Source organism: Pleuronectes platessa, chromosome 2, assembly GCF_947347685.1.
Source record: "Pleuronectes platessa chromosome 2, fPlePla1.1, whole genome shotgun sequence".
Taxonomy (NCBI): Eukaryota; Metazoa; Chordata; class Actinopteri; order Pleuronectiformes; family Pleuronectidae; genus Pleuronectes; species Pleuronectes platessa.
The window spans coordinates 553,241-575,438 of record NC_070627.1 but is presented as its reverse complement, the minus strand read 5'-3'; the positions used below and the strand labels follow the sequence as shown (position 1 = coordinate 575,438).

The 22,198-nt window shown below is 43.9% G+C and overlaps 1 protein-coding gene and 1 long non-coding RNA gene across 2 annotated transcripts in view; both read right to left on the bottom strand.

Moving 5' to 3' along the window:
• Positions 1 to 797: 797 nt before the first annotated feature.
• Positions 798 to 3,580, bottom strand: LOC128450928 (uncharacterized). Its single transcript, XR_008340054.1, has 6 exons — positions 3,472 to 3,580; positions 2,881 to 3,063; positions 2,176 to 2,262; positions 1,984 to 2,048; positions 1,268 to 1,415; positions 798 to 1,037 (listed from the first exon to the last, which is right to left on the bottom strand). It is a non-coding gene; the product is annotated as an uncharacterized LOC128450928 (long non-coding RNA).
• Positions 3,581 to 10,144: 6,564 nt separating this feature from the next.
• The window catches only part of pcbp4 (poly(rC) binding protein 4), a 15,787-nt gene continuing 3,733 nt past the window's right edge, over positions 10,145 to 22,198 (bottom strand). The window contains exons 4-11 of the mRNA XM_053434206.1: positions 21,592 to 21,708; positions 20,046 to 20,177; positions 19,520 to 19,648; positions 18,677 to 18,751; positions 14,660 to 14,701; positions 14,435 to 14,557; positions 13,859 to 14,028; positions 10,145 to 12,926 (exon numbers count right to left, since the gene is read on the bottom strand). Coding sequence (XP_053290181.1) covers positions 12,524 to 12,926; positions 13,859 to 14,028; positions 14,435 to 14,557; positions 14,660 to 14,701; positions 18,677 to 18,751; positions 19,520 to 19,648; positions 20,046 to 20,177; positions 21,592 to 21,708 — 1,191 coding nt within the window. The 3' untranslated portion in view covers positions 10,145 to 12,523. The remainder of the gene's footprint in view (positions 12,927 to 13,858; positions 14,029 to 14,434; positions 14,558 to 14,659; positions 14,702 to 18,676; positions 18,752 to 19,519; positions 19,649 to 20,045; positions 20,178 to 21,591; positions 21,709 to 22,198) is intronic.

The following is a 22,198-nucleotide window of genomic DNA, read 5'->3' as shown; positions in this document are numbered from 1 at the left end:
AAGATATATATATATTGTTTGTATTAGCTTTCCCTCAGTTTAGTACTTGCACTTCTTGAAAAGCTCTATATAAATAAGATGTATTAATGTTTATACATTGCCCTCTAGTATATGTTTTCCTAAAAGTCACTGTAGATACAGAAATAACAGTATGGTTCAGGTGACAGTAAGTGGAAGCTGAAGGTAATTTCCATGTGCTCAAGAGAAACATAACGTGACGATATAGTTGATTTCTGATAGAAGGCCCTGCCTCATTCATTGTAGTATTAATGTGTTTGAATAAGTCAGGCTGCCGATTACCAGCTACTGATTAAAGTCAAACAGATATTGCTATCCTCTGTGTTGATTTCTTTAATGTTAAGAATGTTTCTCATAAGACCTTATCAGATTGCATTGTGAAACATCTGGGTCACCTAATCTTAGTGTAAACAAGATGGTGAACTCTTGACTAATGACTAATTTTGCACTGAAACACAAACTTGATGTTACACATCTTAAACAATGATATGGGCGCCACTTAGACAACCAGACCTGTGTGCTTTGCTGTGACTATAAATGGCTGGAACCTCAGATAAAGAAAGTTATTTTCTGACTTCCATAACTGAGGCATTCTCTACAGAATGTAATGTGCCCATTCTACTTCAGATCCATTGAATCATTGTGTGTTTATGTTGCTTAAAGCAGAGCATTCACTGCTTTAATGTAATCAGCATCTTATCTGACAATATCATGGTGTAGAAGTGCAAGGAAATACCATTATGTTATGATCAATGTCATTTATTGTGCACAAACATTATATTAAGGCATCTGCTGGAAATGTTATGATCAACAATTCTCATGCAAAAAATACTTTAAAAACTACACAAATAGTGTTTTGGAGAGGGGGGTTTCAGAGGGAGGGGGCAGCTCTGGAGAAAGGTCTGTCAATCCAGGTCTGCTGCTTGGTGTGATGGAGACATGAGGTTAGCATCAGGAGCGGAGGCTGCAGGAGGGACCGTGGAGCTGAGGCACACCTGTACTGCTTCTCTTGAGAAGAACTGAAGGACACAAACAAACCATAGTGTTAAATTATGAAGATGGTTCCCTCTGATTTTTTTTTAACATAAACGTCAGACAGGCCACTAAAAACTAAAAATGCTGAAGCTAACAGCTACCACACAGCAAGCTAATGCCTTCCTAAGGCTGCCAGGGAGTAGCATGAGTAGCATTGTAGCAAGAGAGTGTAGCTAATCACAGCCCTCACAGTTCTTCATCAGTGGAGAAGTACCTCGCCATGTTTTCATCTTCAGAGGAGTCATCCAAAGACTGTGCTGCTGTTCCAGAATATGTCAGGCCCGCTGCAGCCTGCTGGGCTTGAACTCTGAGCACGCAGAGTAGGCCCTCACGTCCCCTCTCAGTAAATGCATCAGTACTGCCTGAGAATATATGATAAAAGACAAAAACGTCTCAATTGTGCGTTTGTGTGTATGTATACATACACACATACAAGGCTTTCTTTTCTACAGAAATATTTTTCCTGAGTTGATGACTCTGCTTATTGCCATCTAGAATGTGAAACCAAATATATTTTTTGGTGTACCCATACAAGATGTCCAATGTAACACCAATAAAATCCAATCTACTACACTACGGTTTTAATGCCTCTGCAATAGCGAGTCGCCGGAGGCATAACTGCATGTTTTCGGATTGTCTAACTTTGTATTTGTCTTAAAGTAAAAAGGTCAAGGCCACACTGACCTCATCTTATGGTTTCAGTTGTCAAGAGATACAGTGTCATTTATATGAGAGAAAATATGTAGAAATATGTAGACGGACACTGCTCTGGTTAGCGGAGTCATACAACGCAGTGCGATAATTCTAGTGTAGTTTTTTTGTAATAAATGGGTTATCTATTTTTACAATCTACAAAAAGTTATCTATACATTTGGTCACAGAATGTTACACAAATAAATTGGCATTAAAGTTGGCATCTTGCTGTCTCACCAGTCTGACGATGCAGCTGAAGCGTCCATCAAGGGCTTTCTGCAGGTAATTTGGATTGTTTGTTTCTTGTGAAGAGGAGAATAACATGAATTCATACCGATATCAGTTTACAATCAAACCTTTTTGTGTTGACCTTGTTTAAACAGAGTCAAAGGACATTGTACAACAATGACACATATTTTTCCACAGTACCTGTCGTTCACTACTGAACTTCTGACACCCATTACTGGACTGTGTCTTCCTGTAGAGTGGTGATGTTCTCAACGTTCTTTTCACAGTCTGTCAAAACAAAATTAGAGTTACAAATGTTAATGCCCCACAACCCATTGCAGATACGGTTGTATTTGCACACCACATCGGATCAAAACAAAACTGCAGTCTGTGAAACAAGCAGTTTTGGTAGATATAAGGGAAAGCTAATATTTCTACATGAAACATATTCAGTCCCTTAAGCAAAATAACAATGATGGCAGGCCGCAACCTCGATGCCTTCGTCTGCTTTGCTTACAGACTAGTTTGCGGAGTCTCGTGCTGCCGCCCACTGATTGATACATCATCGCTCTTTTCTGAAACTAATGAAGGCAAATTCACACATGTAGACAGAAATAATCAGTATAAATTAAAAGGTGTAAATATTGCTAACATTATGTTTGATGGGGGTCATCATTATACATAACAGAGGAAAACTTTGCACATGTATTCCTTAAATTTACTTGCCTTCCTGTGGAAAAAGTTGTTTTCCTAGTTAAACAATCACAGCAGGGAAGCATGATTGATCAAAATTCTTTCAGTGTGATATTAACTTGTATTTCAGCAAGTGTACTTTGGGGATTTAATAAAAATGTATATTTGGCAAATTATATAAAATGTTTTTTCTGGTATGTAACTTAAAAGTACCTCTTTAATGGTAGGATCATTTCTCTCCCTCATCTTCCTCGTGGTACGTGGATGATGGTAGTGGGCTCAACCCGGCTTCTCTTTCTCTCCAGGCTGCCCTTCCTGCTCTTCATCAAGCAAAACAAACTGTTTGGTCCAAGTTGTTGACGTTAATGAAACTCCTGTAGCTTCACTTGGATCCTCCTTGATTAAAAAACAGAACATAGCAATTGTTTTATAAAATGAATCGCAACTCCATAACATGGAAACATTATTGTCATAGTGCATACTATACATTAAACCAAATTGACCTGATATTGTGGAGTAATGGTAGACAAATACACTCCTTATTAATCTAAAGCATTCATAAATCAAATTCATGTTTATATTTATATTGTAGCGTCCCTCAATGATGAGCTAAGCGTCTTGAACTGCTTTCAACAACCATGTATTCACCTCCCAGGTAGCACAGGCTACCGTGGGCTGAAGCATGTGGCTAACAATGGCGTATTAGCTGATGAACAGCGTCCATAGTGTGGATTGACGGACTCTCTCCGCACTCGGACTGTAAACCTAGATCGTAACGATCTTTAAAAACAATAAACTACTTACCTGACAGAAGGAAGATGACATCGTGGTCTTCCAAGCGCGCCGTGTTTATGACGCAGCCCCGAGTTAAAGGGCTGGTTGTTTACAAATAGGGTTTTTACGACAGCCACACGTCATGTCCGCTCGGGCCGCTCGGCTCGCGCCGCTCGCGCGCTCGGGCCGCTCGCGCGCTCGGGCCGCTCGGCTCGCGGACTCGGGCCGGTCGCGCACTCGGGCCGGCCTCGGTATAAACAGACTCGCATGATCCTTCTCATTAGAGATGTAATCTAGCCTCAAATATTACTATTATATAACATGAATAACATTCACGATCACTGAAGGACACCACGCAGGGACTGTGATTTAAACACCAAGCTGCGCCCGTGGTGCCATGGCAACCATCATAGCAACGATAAAAACATGCGTGATAACTATTAAAATATTTATCATAAGCACGAACTGGCTGAAGACTGTGGAAGCAAAGACCACATTTCTCGCTAGAAATGGTGTCAGAATGTATTTTTATGCCCAAACTAAGTTACAAAATTATATTTTTATCTGAAAAGACAAGGAATCTCCGCCATGTTTTCCTCTCCGCAGACGGGAGCTTGAGAGTCACGTGACGTGAGAACACGCCAATGCAAAACAATGGGAGGACTAAATGTTACCATCTCACAATCTGAGAGGCCAGATTGTGAGATGGTAACGTCGGTCCAAGTGGACCAACGTTGCCATTGAACATTTTCTGATGAGACTGGGTTGGTGTAGAACCACATTCTGTGTATATGTTTGTTTATGATCTTAAAGTTCCTGGATTCACGTCACAAATTGATTTAGTTCAACACAAAGTTCAACACATTGAAATCACTTTGAGTTTAAAATCAGAGTTTTGTCTTTGACACAAAAGATCAAAACTCTGGACTTAAAAATGGGACGTTTTCATTTCTGCATCAGGTGCAGAGCGGTGGTGGCTTTTCTACTTTTGACCCACAGGTGGCGCTGCAGTATAACAGCAGCACATCCCAGTCAAAGCCTTTATATTCAGTCTATGAGTCAAACACATGGATCATTTCCTCTGTGACAAACCAGATGTAACGAGAAGAAAAACATCTCAGAGAGAAAAGTTCTGTTTCTACTTGTCTCTGCTTTAATGCTCAATGAACATCCTTCCACCGACTTCACTGGAATCATGACTCAGCTTTTCTTTCCTCTTCAAACAAACTGGTGGAAACATCTCGTCCTTGGTGCAGGTAAAAGAACAAAACCACCAGTTTGACATAATGGAAACCAGCAGAAGAAAAGTGAATGAGACATTTACAGTATGAAGAAGAGTCGATGAAGAGCAGAGCATCTTTAAGTCTCTGAGGAAACTGTTTCATAAACATTTTACCATATTTAATAGAAAACTGACCCGAGGACGTTTTATACAAACCCTAACCCACTTATACGGAAAAGTTTGTGATCATAATGAAATTCTACATCTGATCAATATGTCTCAATATAAACAGCCTGACAGCAGATCAATACATTTATTTATGATTATTTATCAGTGGATTTAATTCAGAGAGAGAGTGTTGATTGGATTGTGTTTACAGGAACAGGTTACCGACAGTCAGGTTGAGTCCTGCATGCAGATATTAACAGTGTGTGAAAGTGTGTGTGTGTGTGTGAGGAATCCATGTCCTTTGTCTTTTTCACATAGAAACAAATAAAACTGTAAAACTCTGTTTTGAAGATGAACGGGTTCGACTCGTTCACAACATACAGAACCTCCAGAACACGTCAGGAACACGTGGTTCAGTTCATGTATGAATGTTCGAGTATATTGTTAATATACTCAAATCTTTTTCAATGTGGACCACAGCAGATCGATTCCCGTGGTGGAATTCTTTCACATTTATATTTAGTCTGAAGATGACACTGACACAAAAGGCACTTTATTTTGAATGATGATGTTTCATGAAGCGTCCTCAATTTCCTGTATCACCACACCACATTGTTTGTTAAAATACAAAAAAATTTAAATAGTTTTATTATTATTATTTATCACCAGTGTTGGTCAAGTTACTTCTAAAAAGTAATTAGTTACAGTTACAAATTACTTCTCCCAAAAAGTAATTGAGTTAGTAACTCAGTTACCACATTGTTAGAGTAATTAGTTACTCAGCAAAGTAACTGTGGCGTTATTTTTCATGTTTTATAACGCTGTTACGTTCTGTAACATCTTTAACGTCAAAGATGTTTATATTAACTGATTGAAGAATAAAAACACTACATACAGTATTTTAGAACATTTGGTATTTATTTGAACTCAATAGATTGCAGCCTGCGTATCGGATTACTTCAAGGACTGAACATTTTCTGGGCACTGGAAGGGGGTGAGAAAGCGTGGACTTGGTTTGATTTGTTTGCGACACTCACCTCGCTCACCTGCAGGCATTTTTGTTTGGGACGTTTTGTTTGGGGATTATATTATGGACCTGGGGGGGAAATATTGATGTGTTGAATGTGTGTAAATAGCGTGTTTATGTTTACGGGGCCGCCATGGTTTGCGGGCTCGAGCACGGGGATATGTGGGATTGATGTGGGTTTTGTTTAAATACACTTATAATACGCAACCTTTTTGTGTTGAATTCGTTTATATTTATATTTATTTAATTAGGGGTTAGACCGATAACAAGGTCATCGGTCCAACCAGGGATCTTTCGTTTATAATAACTTGGTCGGGCAGCGCGCAAGGAACACAGCGGGTCGAGTCCGCCCGTGTCCTTAAAATTAAAAGCGTAGAGCATTTCCCCTGGGGTTTGAACAGGGTGATTTGTTACAACCGCACGCTTCATTCAACCAAATTGTAGTAACGCGCCACTTTACATTATCAATAACGATAACGGCGTTGTAACGATGACAAAAGTAATTAATTAGATTACTCCGTTACTGAAAAAGAACTCCGTTAGTAACGCCGTTATACTTAAACGCCGTTACTCCCAACACTGTTTATCACTATTATAATTTGCCAGAGTTTTCATAGTTACACAGGGAACTTTATTTACTCCTTCAACTGACACAGCTCCAACAAAGCACGCAGCCACCTGACTGAAGAGAAGAAATACACAACACGTTGTTCGACAATGCAGACGTTAAGTTAGTTTTCCAGGTTTGCCTCGACACACATTTGTCATGTTGACAACACACTCGACACACAAGATCATCTGTTGATTTCACACAGATAAACAACACTTGCATTAAAGAAACTGTGACAAACAAACACACCCGTTCTGTGATGAGCGGTTGTTTTCATTCTCCGATGAATGAACCTGATCATCGACAACAACGAGAACATCTTTTAAAATCCCGTCCGCTGACTTCAACCAGCAGCCACAGGAGGACACGTGAAGCTCCACACGTCCATTAGAAGCACGTTCACCAACTGGACTCATGAAAACACCGCTCGAGCTTCCTCCTTGTTGACGTGAGGGATGTTTACATGTACCTGTTGTTTGGTGTGTGTGCGTTGTAATGATCACCAGAGACAAACCAAAGCACTTTGCGTGGAGCTGGTGACGTGTGTGTGTTCTTCAATGCTCCCTGTGTCTCCTATGAAGAGGAGCATCAGATTGTGAAGCCTGGTATTAAGTTTACAGTTTATTCTGTGTTCGGACTTTCACCAGATGACATGGAAGTTAACTTAAAGCACATCTGGTGATATACATCTGACAAATCAAAGAACGAGACATTGATCTGACGCGTAATGTGTTCATCATCAGGCCAGAAGCAGAGTTTTTAACAGACCAACAAATTTATAGACTCAGGAAACTCGTGTTGAGAGTAAAAGGTCAAATGATCCCTGATGATGATGAGTTTTAAAAAGTCCTTTTACTCTTCTCTTTTACTGACCTGTTTACTGACTGTTTTTCTCTTTCTTTTATCCATGTGTGATTTTAAAATCAGCACTTTAAATGTGAACGGAGCCAGAGCTGATTTTAAAAGAGCGGCTGTTTTTAAACTCATGGATATTAACAGAATTGATATTATGTTTTTACAAGAAACCCACAGCAAGAAAACAATGAGTGTGACTGGAGGAGGGCTTTTAATGGGGAAGTGATTTTAAATGTCTATGCTCCACGAATAGGGTGGACAGGATGGAACTTTTAAACATTTTAGATGATACTGTTGAAACCTGTGGTAGTGATGATTTTATGTTTTAGCAGGAGGTGATTTTAACTGCACAGGAAATCCCACTTTAGACAGGAATCACTTAGAACCACATCCTGCATCAGGCCTCACAATGAACCAACTGACCGAGGCACATGAGCTGTCTGATGTGTGGAGGCTTTTTAACAGTAATCACAGACAATACACCTGGAGCCATGCCAGAGACAATGTGTTATCCCTGGCTAGACTGGATCGACTCTATTGTTTTAAACACCATTTAAATATTTTAAAAGGTGTTTTATTCAGCCGGTGGGTTTTACTGATCATTGTTTAGTCTCTTGCTCTGTTTTTATTAGAAATGTTAGTTTAAAGAGCGCCTACTGGCATTTTAACACAGCTCTTTTAAACGACCAGGCTTTTAGAAATGCTTTTAGGTTGTTTTGGTTTTCCCACAGAGAGAGCAGGTCTGCCTTCAGCAGCATTCAGCAGTGGTGGGACATCGGAAAAACACATTAGACACAGATGTATATCATGATGTCACTTCCTTGCAATTCCAAACCACTGCCTGTCAAATTACCGGGAAATAGTCAGGAACATGTGAGGAACACGTCAGGAACATGTGAGGAACACGTCAGGAACACGTCAGGAACACGTGGTTCAGTTCATGTATGGAACCAGCTTCAGTGTTGTTCTGGTGAACACTGTACAGTTTCTGGTCTCTACAGTAAACCCACAGCTCCAGGCAGTAATCCTGTGTAAACACGACTTCATGATAAACACGACTCGGCCTCTTTGTTTGTTTCAGTGTGGGTTTTATTTATTAGAACATGAATGTAAAGAAAACAGAATCAGGAACACGCTGACACACTGAGCGCTCGTCTTCACAGGAAGCACAAATGAAACGATGGAGAACATCAGCAGGAAAGATCTGGTCCTAATGGACTTTTCATGTTCAAGTGCAGTAAAGAATTCAGAACTCGTTTAGTTCGGCGATTGGTTGGTGAGTGTGTGCGTTTCTCTTGTGTTTGTGTAAGTGTGTGTTTGCTGTACAGGTTCATGTGTGTCTTGGAATGAGAGCTTCATTAAATGGTTGATTCTTCTCTGTGTTCGGTGTCGACTCGTGTAGCGTCGCTGAAAACCTTCGTCTCTGCTCCGAGGGTCTGATTCACGTCACGACCGTCCTCTGGTTGTTTTCACGTCCAAACAGGAAGTGAAACATGTTTAGTGACGTGAATCTGTGATATTAAGAATCATAGATTATAAACAAAGATGATGACACATCTCCACTTCCTCCAGAAATGAACACAAAAGATTTTGAATACAAACGCTGCCATCTTGTGGTTTAAACATAACATGCAGTCATTCGTGATCGTGGTGCTGATGATACATCAGCTCGACCAATCAGAAGCCAGTCTCAGCTGTCATCACGACGTCTCAGCCTGTCTTTATATGATCATGTCATGATTGACAGATGAAATCGACTTGTGATTGGTAGAGTGTAGATTTAGGCGGGACTTTAAAACCACGCCTCTACTCCACGATCACTGCTGCACAAGTGATGTCATCACCACAAGATGGCAGCGTTTGTATTTGAGATACTTGGCTTCGTTTTTATTAGAACAGCAGGAAGTGGAGACGTGTCGTCCATCTTTATTTACATCTTTATCTATGTCGGCATCATTTCCACGTCATGTGACACATGGTTGATAATTTAGTTGTTGATGTTGTGATCGTTATGTCTGGTTTGATTCGAGGGAGTACACCAGAGTACACGTGTACTACATGTACGTGTACTGAGTGAAGTATCTGGAAGTTTTTCCTTGTTTTGTTTCAGTAGAAATTAGTTTGTATGTTTTGTTCTTGTTTTATAAACGCAGGCTTGTGATTGGTCGTGGTTGTGTCTGCAGCGTGAATCAGACCCGGTGTCGACTGTAGCCCTTTGATTTCAGCTTCACGTGCACGAGCACCAGCGCAGCTTCACGTGCACGAGCACCAGCGCAGCTTCACGTGCACGAGCACCAGCGCAGCGTGCACGTGAGCCCACGCACGTGAGCCGAACCACACAGAGACGCTTTTGCATAGACATCAATTCAAATCACACTCATGCAAATAGACGGAGGACACGTGGACGAGGGACAGGAAGTAAACAAAAGACAAGAGGTGAGTGTGAAGAGGACGGATGAGTGATCGGTTCCTCGAGGTTTATAAAAATAAATACGTTTGTTTAATATTGAACATTTTTTCTGAATGATTTTGAACCAACGGACGAAACGAAGACGACGTGAAAGTTTCTGAAAACACAGCCTGTGTGTGTGTGTGTTTCTGTGTGTGTGTGTGTGTGTTTGTGTGTGTATGTGTGTGTGTGTCTCTGTGTGTGTGTGTGTGTGTGTGTCTCTGTGTGTGTGTGTGTGTGTGTTTGTGTGTGTATGTGTGTGTGTGTCTCTGTGTGTGTGTGTGTGTGTGTCAGTCAAATGTTCTGAGCATCAGGTGTATTAATAAACAAACAGTAAACATCTGTCACGTGATTAAACGCTTCAGCCACAGAACTACAACAAGTAGATAAACACGTCTGATTCTCCATCGGTCACAGGAAACAGCAGCGAGGGAACCATGTCACATGATCAGTCACATGATCAGTCACATGATCAGCTCCATAATAGTGAAGCCAACGCCTCTTGATCGCCCTCTGGTGGCTGGCTGCAGTATAAATGAAATCCATGTTTTAATTATTTCTCTCAAAGATCATTTCAGGTCGTTCTTCTCTCTGATGTTTGTTCAAGTTTCTGATCAGTTTGGTTTGAATCATTTATTTGATAATATAGAAACAGGTTGAGACGTGATGATTGACAACTGACTCCTGATTGGTTGAGAGCTTGTGTGGGCGGCACCTTAATCTGATATCTGGGTTAGTACGCTGGAGTCCGAGTGACATAAATGTTTTTACACGAGTCTCTTTGCTGACTCATCGATTTGTCGTCGATAGAACTTTGAAAAAAACACGATAGAAAGTTCAAAACATATTCATCAAGATTGTGACTGATGGATTTTCTCTCCAGGAAATAAAACTTTGACAGTTTTAATTTTCACGAGCTCAGATCTGACCAGGTCATGGTTAGATCATCACATGACATGGTCACTTCCTCTGCGCAGACAGGAAGTGGATCTACTTGATTCTAGTTCTGCGGCTGAAGGTGGAGACGACGAGTTCCTGCTCAGAAAGTGTGTGTTTGTGTTAAAACGTCCAGTTTGAACTCACAAGTGAAAACACAACTCTTCTATCTAACACAACATCTGGTTATTAGCATCAATGATACAGGTTATTATTCTTTGTTCACACAACTAAAAAAAACAAGTTCAGTTTTACAGTATTTACCTGCAGCCATGTTGGAAAAGTTTGTTTCTAAAACTGTAAATGTAATACTCCTTTAATAAGTTAAACAAATAATTTAAACAACCCATTTGAAATTAAGAACTGAGAATGAAAACAAAAACAGACTGTTAACACAGAAAGAGAACTTTTAAAATCTGTTGTATGTTTTAAAAAACTCTTTACAACAAACTAAAGAAATCAAAAAGAGACAGGAAGCAGACAGGAAGTAGTTTTATACAAGTCGACATCATTGTATACAAAAGCCGAGTCGTTCAGCTCAGTGTTAGTGACCAGTGATATAAACTCTCTGAGGGAATATTTCATATTAGTCAATAAATATGTGAGGACACAGTAGAATAAAGGAGAAAAGCTGAAAAGTCTTTATGGCTTTTAGAGGCTTCGTGGCCCAAATCACCTGGAACCTCAGAATCATCAGATCGTGAGACGAGGGCAGCGTCACAAAGAAAGAGTTCAGTGAGACGTGGGAACTGGGATCAGTGGAACACTGGGATGTGAAGGAAGAGGAAGCTGGGATTCTACTGAGTTAGATTTGTCTCATTAAATCAAACAGACAGTTTGTGTCTCTAAATGAAAACAACACACAACTTTAATGACCTTAAAGATTAAAACACTAAAGTCAAACTTTATGTAACAATACATTTTATCTCCTAAATGTATATTTTCCCTGTTGAATAAATCACAGGAAGGTTTCAGAAATGTGTTCATGCTCTAATGCTCAGCGTCCTCTCCTCAGCCTCTGTCTCAAACACTGTCTCTTCAACACCCCCCGATAGTCTGCTCTGATTGGTCAGCAGATTTCCCCACGTGTGCATTAAAATGTGTTGAGCACAGAACAACAGTAAACGTCTTCACATCCGTCTCTTCTGTTTCTAAAAGCCTTCATCCTGAGTCTCTGAGGTTTGTTGGTTTCAGATGAGTCAGAGTTCAGGTCCTTTAGAACCCTGCAGGGTTTCTGAGGCCGATATCTGAGAGTTTAACAAAGAAAACGTGAAACCACTGATTGTTTTGTGACCAGATTTTAACTGTTGGGTCATTTTACAGTTAAAAATAAACCTGAATGCTTCCATCGCTTAAATCTTTGGTTTCTCCACATTTCCTAGTTTCATTGTTTTCTGGCTGACGAGCAGGTCGGGCTCATCTTCTGCTGCTTCACAATAAAAGCTTCCACCAGGAACCCAGAGGGAGGCTTTTATTGTGAAAGGATTGCTCTCTGAGTAAGAGGAGCTGCTCTTCAACAACAAACCAACCACATGTGAACTCTGAGCTGTTCGGTCGGATCAGTCACTCTGAGCCGGAAACAGCATCACCTGGTGAAACAGCCTCACTTCCTGCACCCCCATCACATTGAGACTCTATCAGAGACAAACGTCTTCCAGTGATCCCACTTCCACAGAGACACGAGACAAATGGAAGAAAGGGACAAAGACAAGTGAGAGAGTGAGAAAGTGCACCAGAGAGTGATGGAGAAACAGAAGGGAAATGAAACTGCCCTCAGTCTGAGACCAGATACCTCAGTGACGTTTCCTCTCCTCTTCAGTACGGAGCAAACTTCTGTCTCTCCGGCTTCTTCATCCCGTTGGCTGAGGAGGAGATCTTCGCCGTGTAGGACGCCAGGGCCGCCACCGCATGAGCCGGCACCGGGACGGCTGCCGACGCTGCCGTCTGCATTGAGCCTGGTAACAAGGGACCCCCGATGGCTGAGGCAGGAGGGCTGGAGAGGGCCAGGTAGGGGATGGACTTCACTCCCAGGAGGCTGGAGAGGGGGAAGGCGTAGGGAGACCCCAGGAGGGGAGCGGGGGGCATCGCGGCGCCCATCGCTGCCAGGGGGGAGGAGGAGGAGGACGAGGCGGGGGGGGCGGGCTGGGTGAAGCTCATGGTCAGGTCAACGGGAGACGGCATGGAGGAGGACTGGGTGGTGGATTTGGCCGTCTCTAAACTGGAGGAGGGGAGGGAGGAGGGAGGGAGGAAGGAGGGAGGGAGGGAGGGAGGGAGGGAGGAAGAGGAGGAAGAATGAAGGAAGGGAGGGAGGGAGGGAGGGAGGGAGGGAGGAAGAGGAGTTGGAGGGAAGGAAGGAAGGGAGGGAGGGAGGGAGGAAGGAAGGAAGAGGAGGTGGAAGGAAGGAAGGAAGGAAGGATCGGAGGGTGGAGGGAGGGGAGAGCAGTACGGGGGGGGGGGGTGGATGGAGAAGGGTTAGAGGGTTAAACCAAAGACATGTTAAAAAAATCTAAAACTAAATCATAGAGAAAAACAAAGAGGATTTTAGAATCAAAATGAAAGAAGTGAAATCATAAAACCAAGTTTTACTGGAGGCTGCAACAGATTACTGTCGGGGGGGCGCTGTACGGATGGGGGGGGGGGGTGCTGTGTAAGTTGGGGTGATGGCTGGGGGGGGCTGAGGGAGGAGGGGACACAACCATCGTACAGACGTTAGGATGAACGTTTGTCAGAGATGATGAAGATGATGAAGAAGAAGAAGAAGAAGAAGAAGAAGAAGAAGCATAAACAAACATCTTCATACGTCACAGTCTGTTGATCACATGTAGAAATAAATATGTTTATAACCTTTTTATCATAAAATGAATCAGCTGTCAGATGAACTGAGAACAGAACAAGTAGGAGAAGTGTCCCAGTCTGTGTTGTGGTGGAGAAACGTTGGTGTGGTGAAACAAAGGACTGGGAACACTGGGCAGAAGAGTCTTGAACCCAGAGGCTGATGGTGGTGGGACGATGGTTCGGATCAAACACTGAGAAACAAAGAAGCTCAACGTGTGGGAGACGGAACAAATCCAACTGGTGACCGATCTTCTCACCATCAAGTGGCTTTGATCTGCAGCAGCTGGTGGAGTTCAAACCAGTTTGTAAACTCACCATGAAGTGATCAGGTACTGGGCCAGGTGGATGGCGATGGGCGTGCCGGTGATGGTGACGTGCCGATCACTGGTGCTGTCCAGCTGACTGCCGATCTTTATCTGAGCTCCAGAAACCTGACGGATCTCGTTAATCTTGGTGCCCTGACGCCCGATGATGGAGCCAATCAGCTGCGAGGAGGCGGAGCCACAGGACAAGACGTTTAAAGAGGACATATTATTATTTTACCACAAGTTGATATGGTTCCTTGGGGTCTTGATGAAACGTCTGTAACACGTGTTTTACATATAACGCGGGAGGGATTAGCGTGAGCAGCCGGAGGTTAGTCCTCTGAAACTTCACTGTGTTGTTCTTCTGCTCATTAAACTTTAAGATCTGCTGTTAGAATAAAACCTGAGTTTACAGCAGATGGTGAAGGTCAACTAGTGACCTCCAGCCCTCAGGCACATTCACCTCCACATCGACATCGACACATTAAATATGTTATATACAAATCAATTTAATGAGCTTTATAACAACTAACGAGGAGCTGGTTAATAAGAGAACTTATATATAAAGTGTGACATTTATACTCACGTCGTTTGGAATGAGGAGCTCCTGAGAGGTGGTCGGACAACCTGCCTCCATGCCTTGAGCAGCTGATTGGCTGATGGGGGCGAGGCCCTGCTGCTGCATGGACAGCTGGTGGAGTTTTGCCAACTGAGAAACAAGACGGACGTGATTTAACGACTTCATAATAAATAATCATATCGTTCAGGGGACATCTGAACCGGTAGAAACGTCCCTGCAGTGTGTCCTCACCTCAGAGTGTGGGACGCCGTAGTGGCTCTGCACCGCGTACGTCTGGAACAGAGAGAGACACAAGTCAAACCATCGTGAGGATCTATCTGTCCCCAGGGTCCACAGTCTGAAGAGAGGACACTGTCTCCTCCGGCTCTTGACTCTGAGACTGAACTGTGGTTGGACGGGAATGAAGGACCCGTCTCCCTCCACGTCTCCGGAGCTCACAACACAAATACCACAACAAGACGTTTGAAAGCCACTTAGAGACGAGTCCAACAGGAAGTAAAGATCTGTCTGTGTTCGTCCCCCGAGCGCAGAGGGACGACACATCACCAGGATGAATGTCTCCCTCTGCAGTAAAATTACTTTCACTGGGACGTCCATCCTCCCAGCGTCTCCTGGGACGTCTGCCTCCATCGCTTCTGTGTTTGTCTCTGCACCGACACCGTTTAACGAGGGAACTTCAAAGAGAGGGGACAAAGTGTGTGTGTGTGTGTGTGTGTGTGTGTGTGTGTGTGTGTGTGTGTGTGTGTGTGTCCATCCTAAGTGGTCGCAGTGGGAATCAAAGTCACAGTGACTAACGATGCTGGTTTTGGACAAACGGTTTATTAAACTGTCTGATATTAGATTTTCTAATCCAGCTGTTAGAGCTGAGGCTTCCAGATGTGGAGTTCAGACACTTCACTTCCTCTTCCTCCCTCAGTCTCTCCTCCTCCTCTTCTTCACTCTCCACCTGTCACAGCTCCTCTGCTCTACACGTCTGTCTGTCTCTGTTCTTGAACTCTCGTCCGTCAGTCTGTCCTCACGTCTCTACCCGAGTCCGTCTGTCTGTCTCTGTCCGGTCAACGTGTCCCTGAAGAGACTCGTGAGGTTCGATTCCTCTGAAAAGAACCATCGCAACCAAACATCCTGAATGAAGCACAGAGGTCATGATGTTCCTCAGGCTCCAGAGCAGCTCAAGGTCTTTTATTAAAGTTTATTTGACGACTTTAGAGGAATTTACACGAATGTCACTTTCTTCTCGTTATGAATAAATAAAGACAAAATGTCTCAGATACAAATGCTGACGTCTCTTTGGACGTCGTCCTTTGGAGACTGAGTCGGTCAGTGGAGCTGTCGTAATGTGAAGTAACGTGTGATGTCATCTGACTCTTTGTTTTACAGAATAAAGAGTCTTTTAAAATCTGCACGTTAGTAACAATCCAGTTTCATGGTTTCCATCCAGAAGCTTTTGTGTAATTCTGCAAACTAACAGACAAACAAGAAGATGAAGCAGAACCTGGTTAGTGGAGGGGATTCAAACCAGAGGGATCAGGACCTCTGTAAATAAAAATGTGCTCTGATGATATCTATGTCGAGATATGTGTGTTTCAGTTTCAATATTTCCATTCATGGTTAAAAAAACAAACCGCTAATATGTTTTCTAAACCCTATTTTCACAAACCCTAATCTCAACCTGGAAGAACCACACAGAGAACTACAAATTGAATGGCGTTACCTGTACCTGTGTGTGTGTGTTGTTCCCATCTTTTGTAGTTCTAATGTGTTTTCACAATTATGTGAGATTGCCACTGGGAACCTTGCATGCTTCTCTATGGTTTTTTTTGTTTGTTGTTTAGTCAGATTTAGTTTTTCTTACCAATGAAACAGTAAAATCTCGTTTTTTCCAGGTTTTGGCCCTACTCAGTGGCGCCCCCCATAGGTTTGCATTGGGCTATGGCAGTGGAGTTCAGGACCTTTCCAAAACAGTTCATACCATGTCTGCTGCATATTTAGTTTCCATCCTGTAAGCCATCAAAACTGACTCAGGTGCAAGGTTCAAAGGTCATCCCTGAGGAGCAGGAGCCATCCACAATGTTCCCACTGACATAATGTTACTCCCGAGGTCACGACCTTTACGATGAAGTCTTTTGTCCCACGACAAAGTTTACAATCCAACCTTCTCCGAGCACAGGCCCTCTCAGGTCTACTTTCTCAGACCCCATTGAGGTCCAAGCTGGATCAAATCTGTCCAATCTGTTTGAAGAGGTATTTAATGTCCAGATAACACATGTTTGCTTTACACACAATCATATGTTTCACTTTGAACCAAGCTAGAGACATCTTTGTTCATTAATAACCCAATTTCTCACACCCCAGTCTCAGACTGTTTGCCCTCCTCCCCTGTGGGGGGCGCTACAGGGTCCTCCATCTCCGGACCAGCAGATTCAGGAACAGCTTCTTCCTGTGGTGTCACTCTGCTGAATCACCGTGGTGCAGAGTTCATATGTATTTTTCATATTAGGGTTAGGGTGAGATTAGTGTCCTCCATGTTTTTTGTTTTCACGAAGGGAGAGAAGCACAGAGGTCACGTGACCCCAGCCTCCTGACTCACGATCTAGTGGAATTCATATGAATTCTAGTGAATCACTTTGAGTAGCATTTCCTACGAGCCTGGCCCTTCACATGCTTTCTATGAATTAATGAAGCTGCACAGATGTTAGCCTTTAAATCGTGACTTGAAATAATGATCGGGTGTTTAAAGAAAATCCTGTCAGTGCCGTTGGGCCTGAGGACAAATCCCTCTTTCATTGAACTCGTCCTCATGTCCACAGGACGGACAAACAGAAGACGCGCTGATGAGAAAGAGCCCGAGCGCCTTTGACAGCGAGAATTCAAACACGTCTGTATCCAGATCGGACTTCAACCAAATTCTACACGTTCATATTCTTACTTTTATTTCACCTGAAGAGCGTCTGAGATTTTTGACATTCCACAGGAAGTGAAGAGGAGAGTGGATCTACAAAATAACCACACATCATTTTACATGGTTGTGTTCAAACGGTTCATTCAAAGTCTGGGTCAGTGCAGATGAGAAGAAGAATAAGTGACCTTTGACCCTGCCCCCCCCCCCCCCCCCCCCCCAGGCGGCCCTACTCACCTGCTGCAGGTCGACTCCTCCCTGAGACACAGAGAACAGAGGGTGAGAGCTGAAGTCCGACGCCTCGTACACCTTCAGAGACAGAGACAGAGAGACAGAGAGAGAGAGAGAGAGAGAGAGAGAGAGAGAGAGAGAGAGACAGAGAGAGAGACAGAGAGAGGAGAGAGAGAGAGAGAGAGAGAGAGAGAGAGAGAGAGAGAGAGACAGAGAGAGAGACAGAGAGAGGAGAGAGAGAGAGAGAGACAGAGACAGAGACAGAGAGAGGAGAGAGAGAGAGAGAGAGAGAGACAGAGACAGAGAGAGAGACAGAGAGAGGAGAGAGAGAGAGAGAGACAGAGACAGAGAGAGAGACAGAGAGAGAGAGACAGAGAGAGAGAGAGAGAGAGAGAGACAGAGACAGAGACAGAGACAGAGAGAGGAGAGAGAGAGAGAGAGAGAGAGACAGAGACAGAGAGAGAGACAGAGAGAGAGAGACACAGAGACAGACACAGAGAGAGAGACAGAGAGAGAGAGAGAGAGAGAGAGACAGAGACAGAGAGAGAGACAGAGAGAGAGAGAGACAGAGACAGACACAGACACAGAGTTAAAGCTCGTCCCTGAGACACTTTAGTGTGTTTATTGATGAAAAACATGTGAAATGTGTGTGTGTGTGTGTGTGTGTGTGTCTGTGTGTGTGTGTGACGGTAAATCCCGTGTCTCCTCCTTCGTCCGTCTCCTCCTCAGTCCTCTCCTCATCTTTCATCCTCTCCTCCCTCCTCAGATCCCCTCGATCGCCCTCCATCTCTCCGACCCATTAATCCATCCACCTTTACCTCCCTCTCTCCCTCGCCCCCGGTCATCCCTCCTTCCTCTCCGTGTCTATAAATCACATTTTTCCCGCCTCCATCCATCTTTCCTTTTCTTCATCCAGTTAACTATCACCCTGTCTTCCCTCCCTCCTCTCTACCTCCCTCCTCTCGTCCTCCCTCTCTCCTTCCTGCAGGAGTCGGTGAACTCCATCCCTCGAGCCTCGGCCAGCCGACTGAACCTCTCTCTCATATTGTCGACTGTGTGTTTGACGTGATGATGTCACGTGGCTTCCTGCAGAGACGTTATGAGCGCTCATCGTGTCTCACCTGGTTTCCTGCCATTAGCACAGGTCCCGGGGTCGGGCTGGGTCGGTATGGAATGGTCGCTCCCTTCGGTGGTGACTAGAGAGAGAGGGGGGGAGAGGAGGAATCTGAGTCCCAGTCTAACAAGTGTCTCAGAGGGTTTCAGAAATCAGTGGATAAATACATTTGTATTGTTTCAGAAATCTTTTGTAAAACAAATACATGTGTTTAACTTAAAGCTTTGACAGGAAATGAAATGAGAAACACGTGAGTAATTAAATCTCAAACATAACTCACGAGCTCTGAGAGAAAGTATTCATGAAGATAAAGAAACCAAATCTTTGAAGCTGTTGAAGTTTCTATCGTCACTAAAGTTTAATCAAACTCTCACAGAGAAATTAGTTCTTCATGTATTTTGATCGGGTGGATCCTGTCCCAGCATGCACTGGATGAGCGGCCGGGACACAGCAGAGCATGGAGGGTGGAGATCAGAAGACTCTTTACAGATCAAACAGAGTAAACTCTCTGATTGCAGCGTTTCTCTTTCTCCTCTTCTCTCTCACTCCGTCCTGGTGGAGGTGAGAGGAATAGAAACCAGCTGCTGGAGTCTTTGATCTCACTGTTTGCTCCTTTGATCTCCAAGTCTCACTTAATGAACGCTGCCCGTTCCCTTTGATCACAGAGGTTGAGATTCTTTCTGGAGGAATATGAACATTTTTAAAATCCCCTGTGCTCTTCTGTTCACAGATTGAAATCAGCATCATTAGATGTTCCATCGATTCTGCACCTTCGACCGTCACAGTGAAATAATAATAATAATAATAATAATAATAATAAAACACGAACACAAGGTGTGAGGTCAGGTACCTCTAAGATGACGGTGCAGATGAGCTTCACACACTGGATGATGGCGTCCTGACTCCCTGATATCGTCACCTCTCGCTCTGTGGAGTTAGGGAGGAGGTCACCTGCCACCTGCACCTGAGCTCCTGTCGTCTGCACACACACACACACACACACACACACACACACACACACACACACACACACACACACACACACACACACACACACCCCACACACACACACACACACAAACACACAGTGAAGTTCTAACGTCCAGTCAGGTTTGAACAAAAATGTGAACTTATATTTAGCATCTTCACAAGTGAGATCGGAACTTGAGCTGCTGCTGAGTTCAGCCATGTTCTTCACATGTTCCTTACGTGTTTCTGACATGTTCCTGACATGTTCCTCAGATGTTCTGCAGGTTCTGTATGTGAGAACGTTCATGACGCTGTAGCAGCTTTTGTGTGGAAATAATCAAGACTTTAATTAAATCATGTACAACTGCCCCCCCCCCGCTGGGAGTTATCCCCCCCCACCCCCTCACCTCTCGGATCTCCTTGATCTTAGAGCCTCCCTTCCCGATGAGCGAGCCACACTGACTGGCCGGGATCACGAGCCGCAGGGTGACGGGAGGTTTACTGGTCACTGTGCCGTTAGCCACCAAGGCCGACAGGTCCTGAGGGCGAGAGAGAGAGAGAGAGAGAGAGAGAGAGAGAGAGAGAGAGAGAGAGACAGTATCATCTTTTAATATCGAATCATCCCTCCATCTTGTCCGTCATCCCCTTATTTCTGATAATATAATAATAATACGAGTTGTCTCTCTCTCTCTCTCTCTTCTGCTGTTTTAGGATTTTAAAGCATAAACTAATGAAAATGTTACAAACAATAAAAGCAACTTAATATGATTTCTGGCTTTTGGTTTATTTATTTGCGTTGAACATTTCTGATTGGTAGTTAACGTGGTTAGCAGCTATTAGCTTAGAGGGCTAACTGGGCTTGTTTACAAAATTATTTTTGAACATCACATCAAACTCAGGTTATTCCAGGTATTCGGTCGAGCTGAACATCTGAAATGTAAACACCGGCGGCGTCTTGTCTGAGCCGCCATCACACAAACGTGTTCTGAATAACACAACCCCTCCTCTGAAAACACCCGGCACGTGTGTGTTTGTGTCACAAATCTCTCGCTGAAGGTTTCTCCATGTTTTGGTATTTTTCTCAGTAATTGACCGACGACACCTTCGAGCTCAAGTCTGTGACCGAGTCGGATTCTGTTTCATCCTGGTGAACCTGGTGATCTGCACGTTGTTCACTGGTTTAACTGGTGATCTGCTCGTCCTTCTGCAGGAGGAGGAGGATGTTCACTGGTTTAACTGGTGATCAGCGGCTGCTCAGTGAGAAACACGTTGTATCCGTGGCTGAAGGACGACGGTCAGGGGAAAGGTTCAAATCCCACAGGAGTTTCTTTAGATGAATAAAACTGTATTTTCCAACCACATTTCTCTGCATTTCAAAATAAAGTGCTGCGGGGAGATGCATAATCATAAACAAGACTTGCTCTGTCAAAAGTCACTATTTATCTTCATCAGATTCATTCATCTTAACATTTTAAAATAATTATGGATTTATTTGTTATGATTATTTCAGTTTCCTGTAACTCACTGTGACGTCTCAAATTAGACTTGTTTGGTTAATTGACAAACTGCAGATGTTTCACACCAGCTGTGATTGGATCTCTCAGGACAGATGTTGGACACCAGGTGTTTCTCTCTCTCTGCAGGGACGTGTCACTCTCTTTTTATAATCCTCTCCTCTTTTCAATCTCATTAACTTTTCACAGCTCCCTCTCTCTCTCTCGTTCTCTCGGCTTTCTTTAAACCCTTCTTCTCTCGCTCTCTTCTTCTTATTCTCTTCACCTCTCACTCACTGTCTTCATTCCATATTTAAAATCCTTTCGGCGCCCATCTACCGTTCTCTGAATCTCCTCCTCCTCTCCAGGTCTCTGCAGCCAAAGTCATAGTTTGATTTAATTTGACCTACACAACTGTGTGTGTGTGTGTGTGTGTGTGTGTGTGTCTGTGTGTGTGTACCTCCTCCAGTTTGAATGTGATCATGGTGAAGGCTCTGAACACACAGTCCGTCGGCCCTGTGATGGTGATGATCCTCTCTGGACAGGAACCCTCTGAGATGTTGATCCTGGCGCTGCTCTGTGGGTCCAGACAGAACGGGGGGGTGAGGGGCGGGGGAGGGAGAGGGAGAGGGGGGGATTAAGGGAATTTTTTTTTTTGGAGAGGGGAGGGGGGAGGGACAGGGAAGGGGGGGTGGATGTGGGGATAATGCAAAGGGAGGAAGAGGAAATACATGATGAAGTAGGGGAGGTGAGTTGTGAACGAGGGAGGAGGAGGAGGCGGAGGAGGAGGGGGGACGGGGGAGAGAGAAAACACATTAGTGGGGGAGGGGGGGGGGGGGGGGGGGGGTATTTGGGCCGAGACAGAAGAGGAGGAGAACCACTGTCGCCACCCTGACCCCCCCGCTACGAGATTCACCTGTGATGCAGGAGGAGAGAGGGATTACACGGAGGCTGGAAGAGGAAGGAGAGAGGGAGGAAGGAAGGAAGGAAGGAAGGAAGGGGGAGACGGGGGGGGGGGGAGGAAGGAGAGCCAAGGAGGAAATGAGACGGTGATGAGAATATTCTGG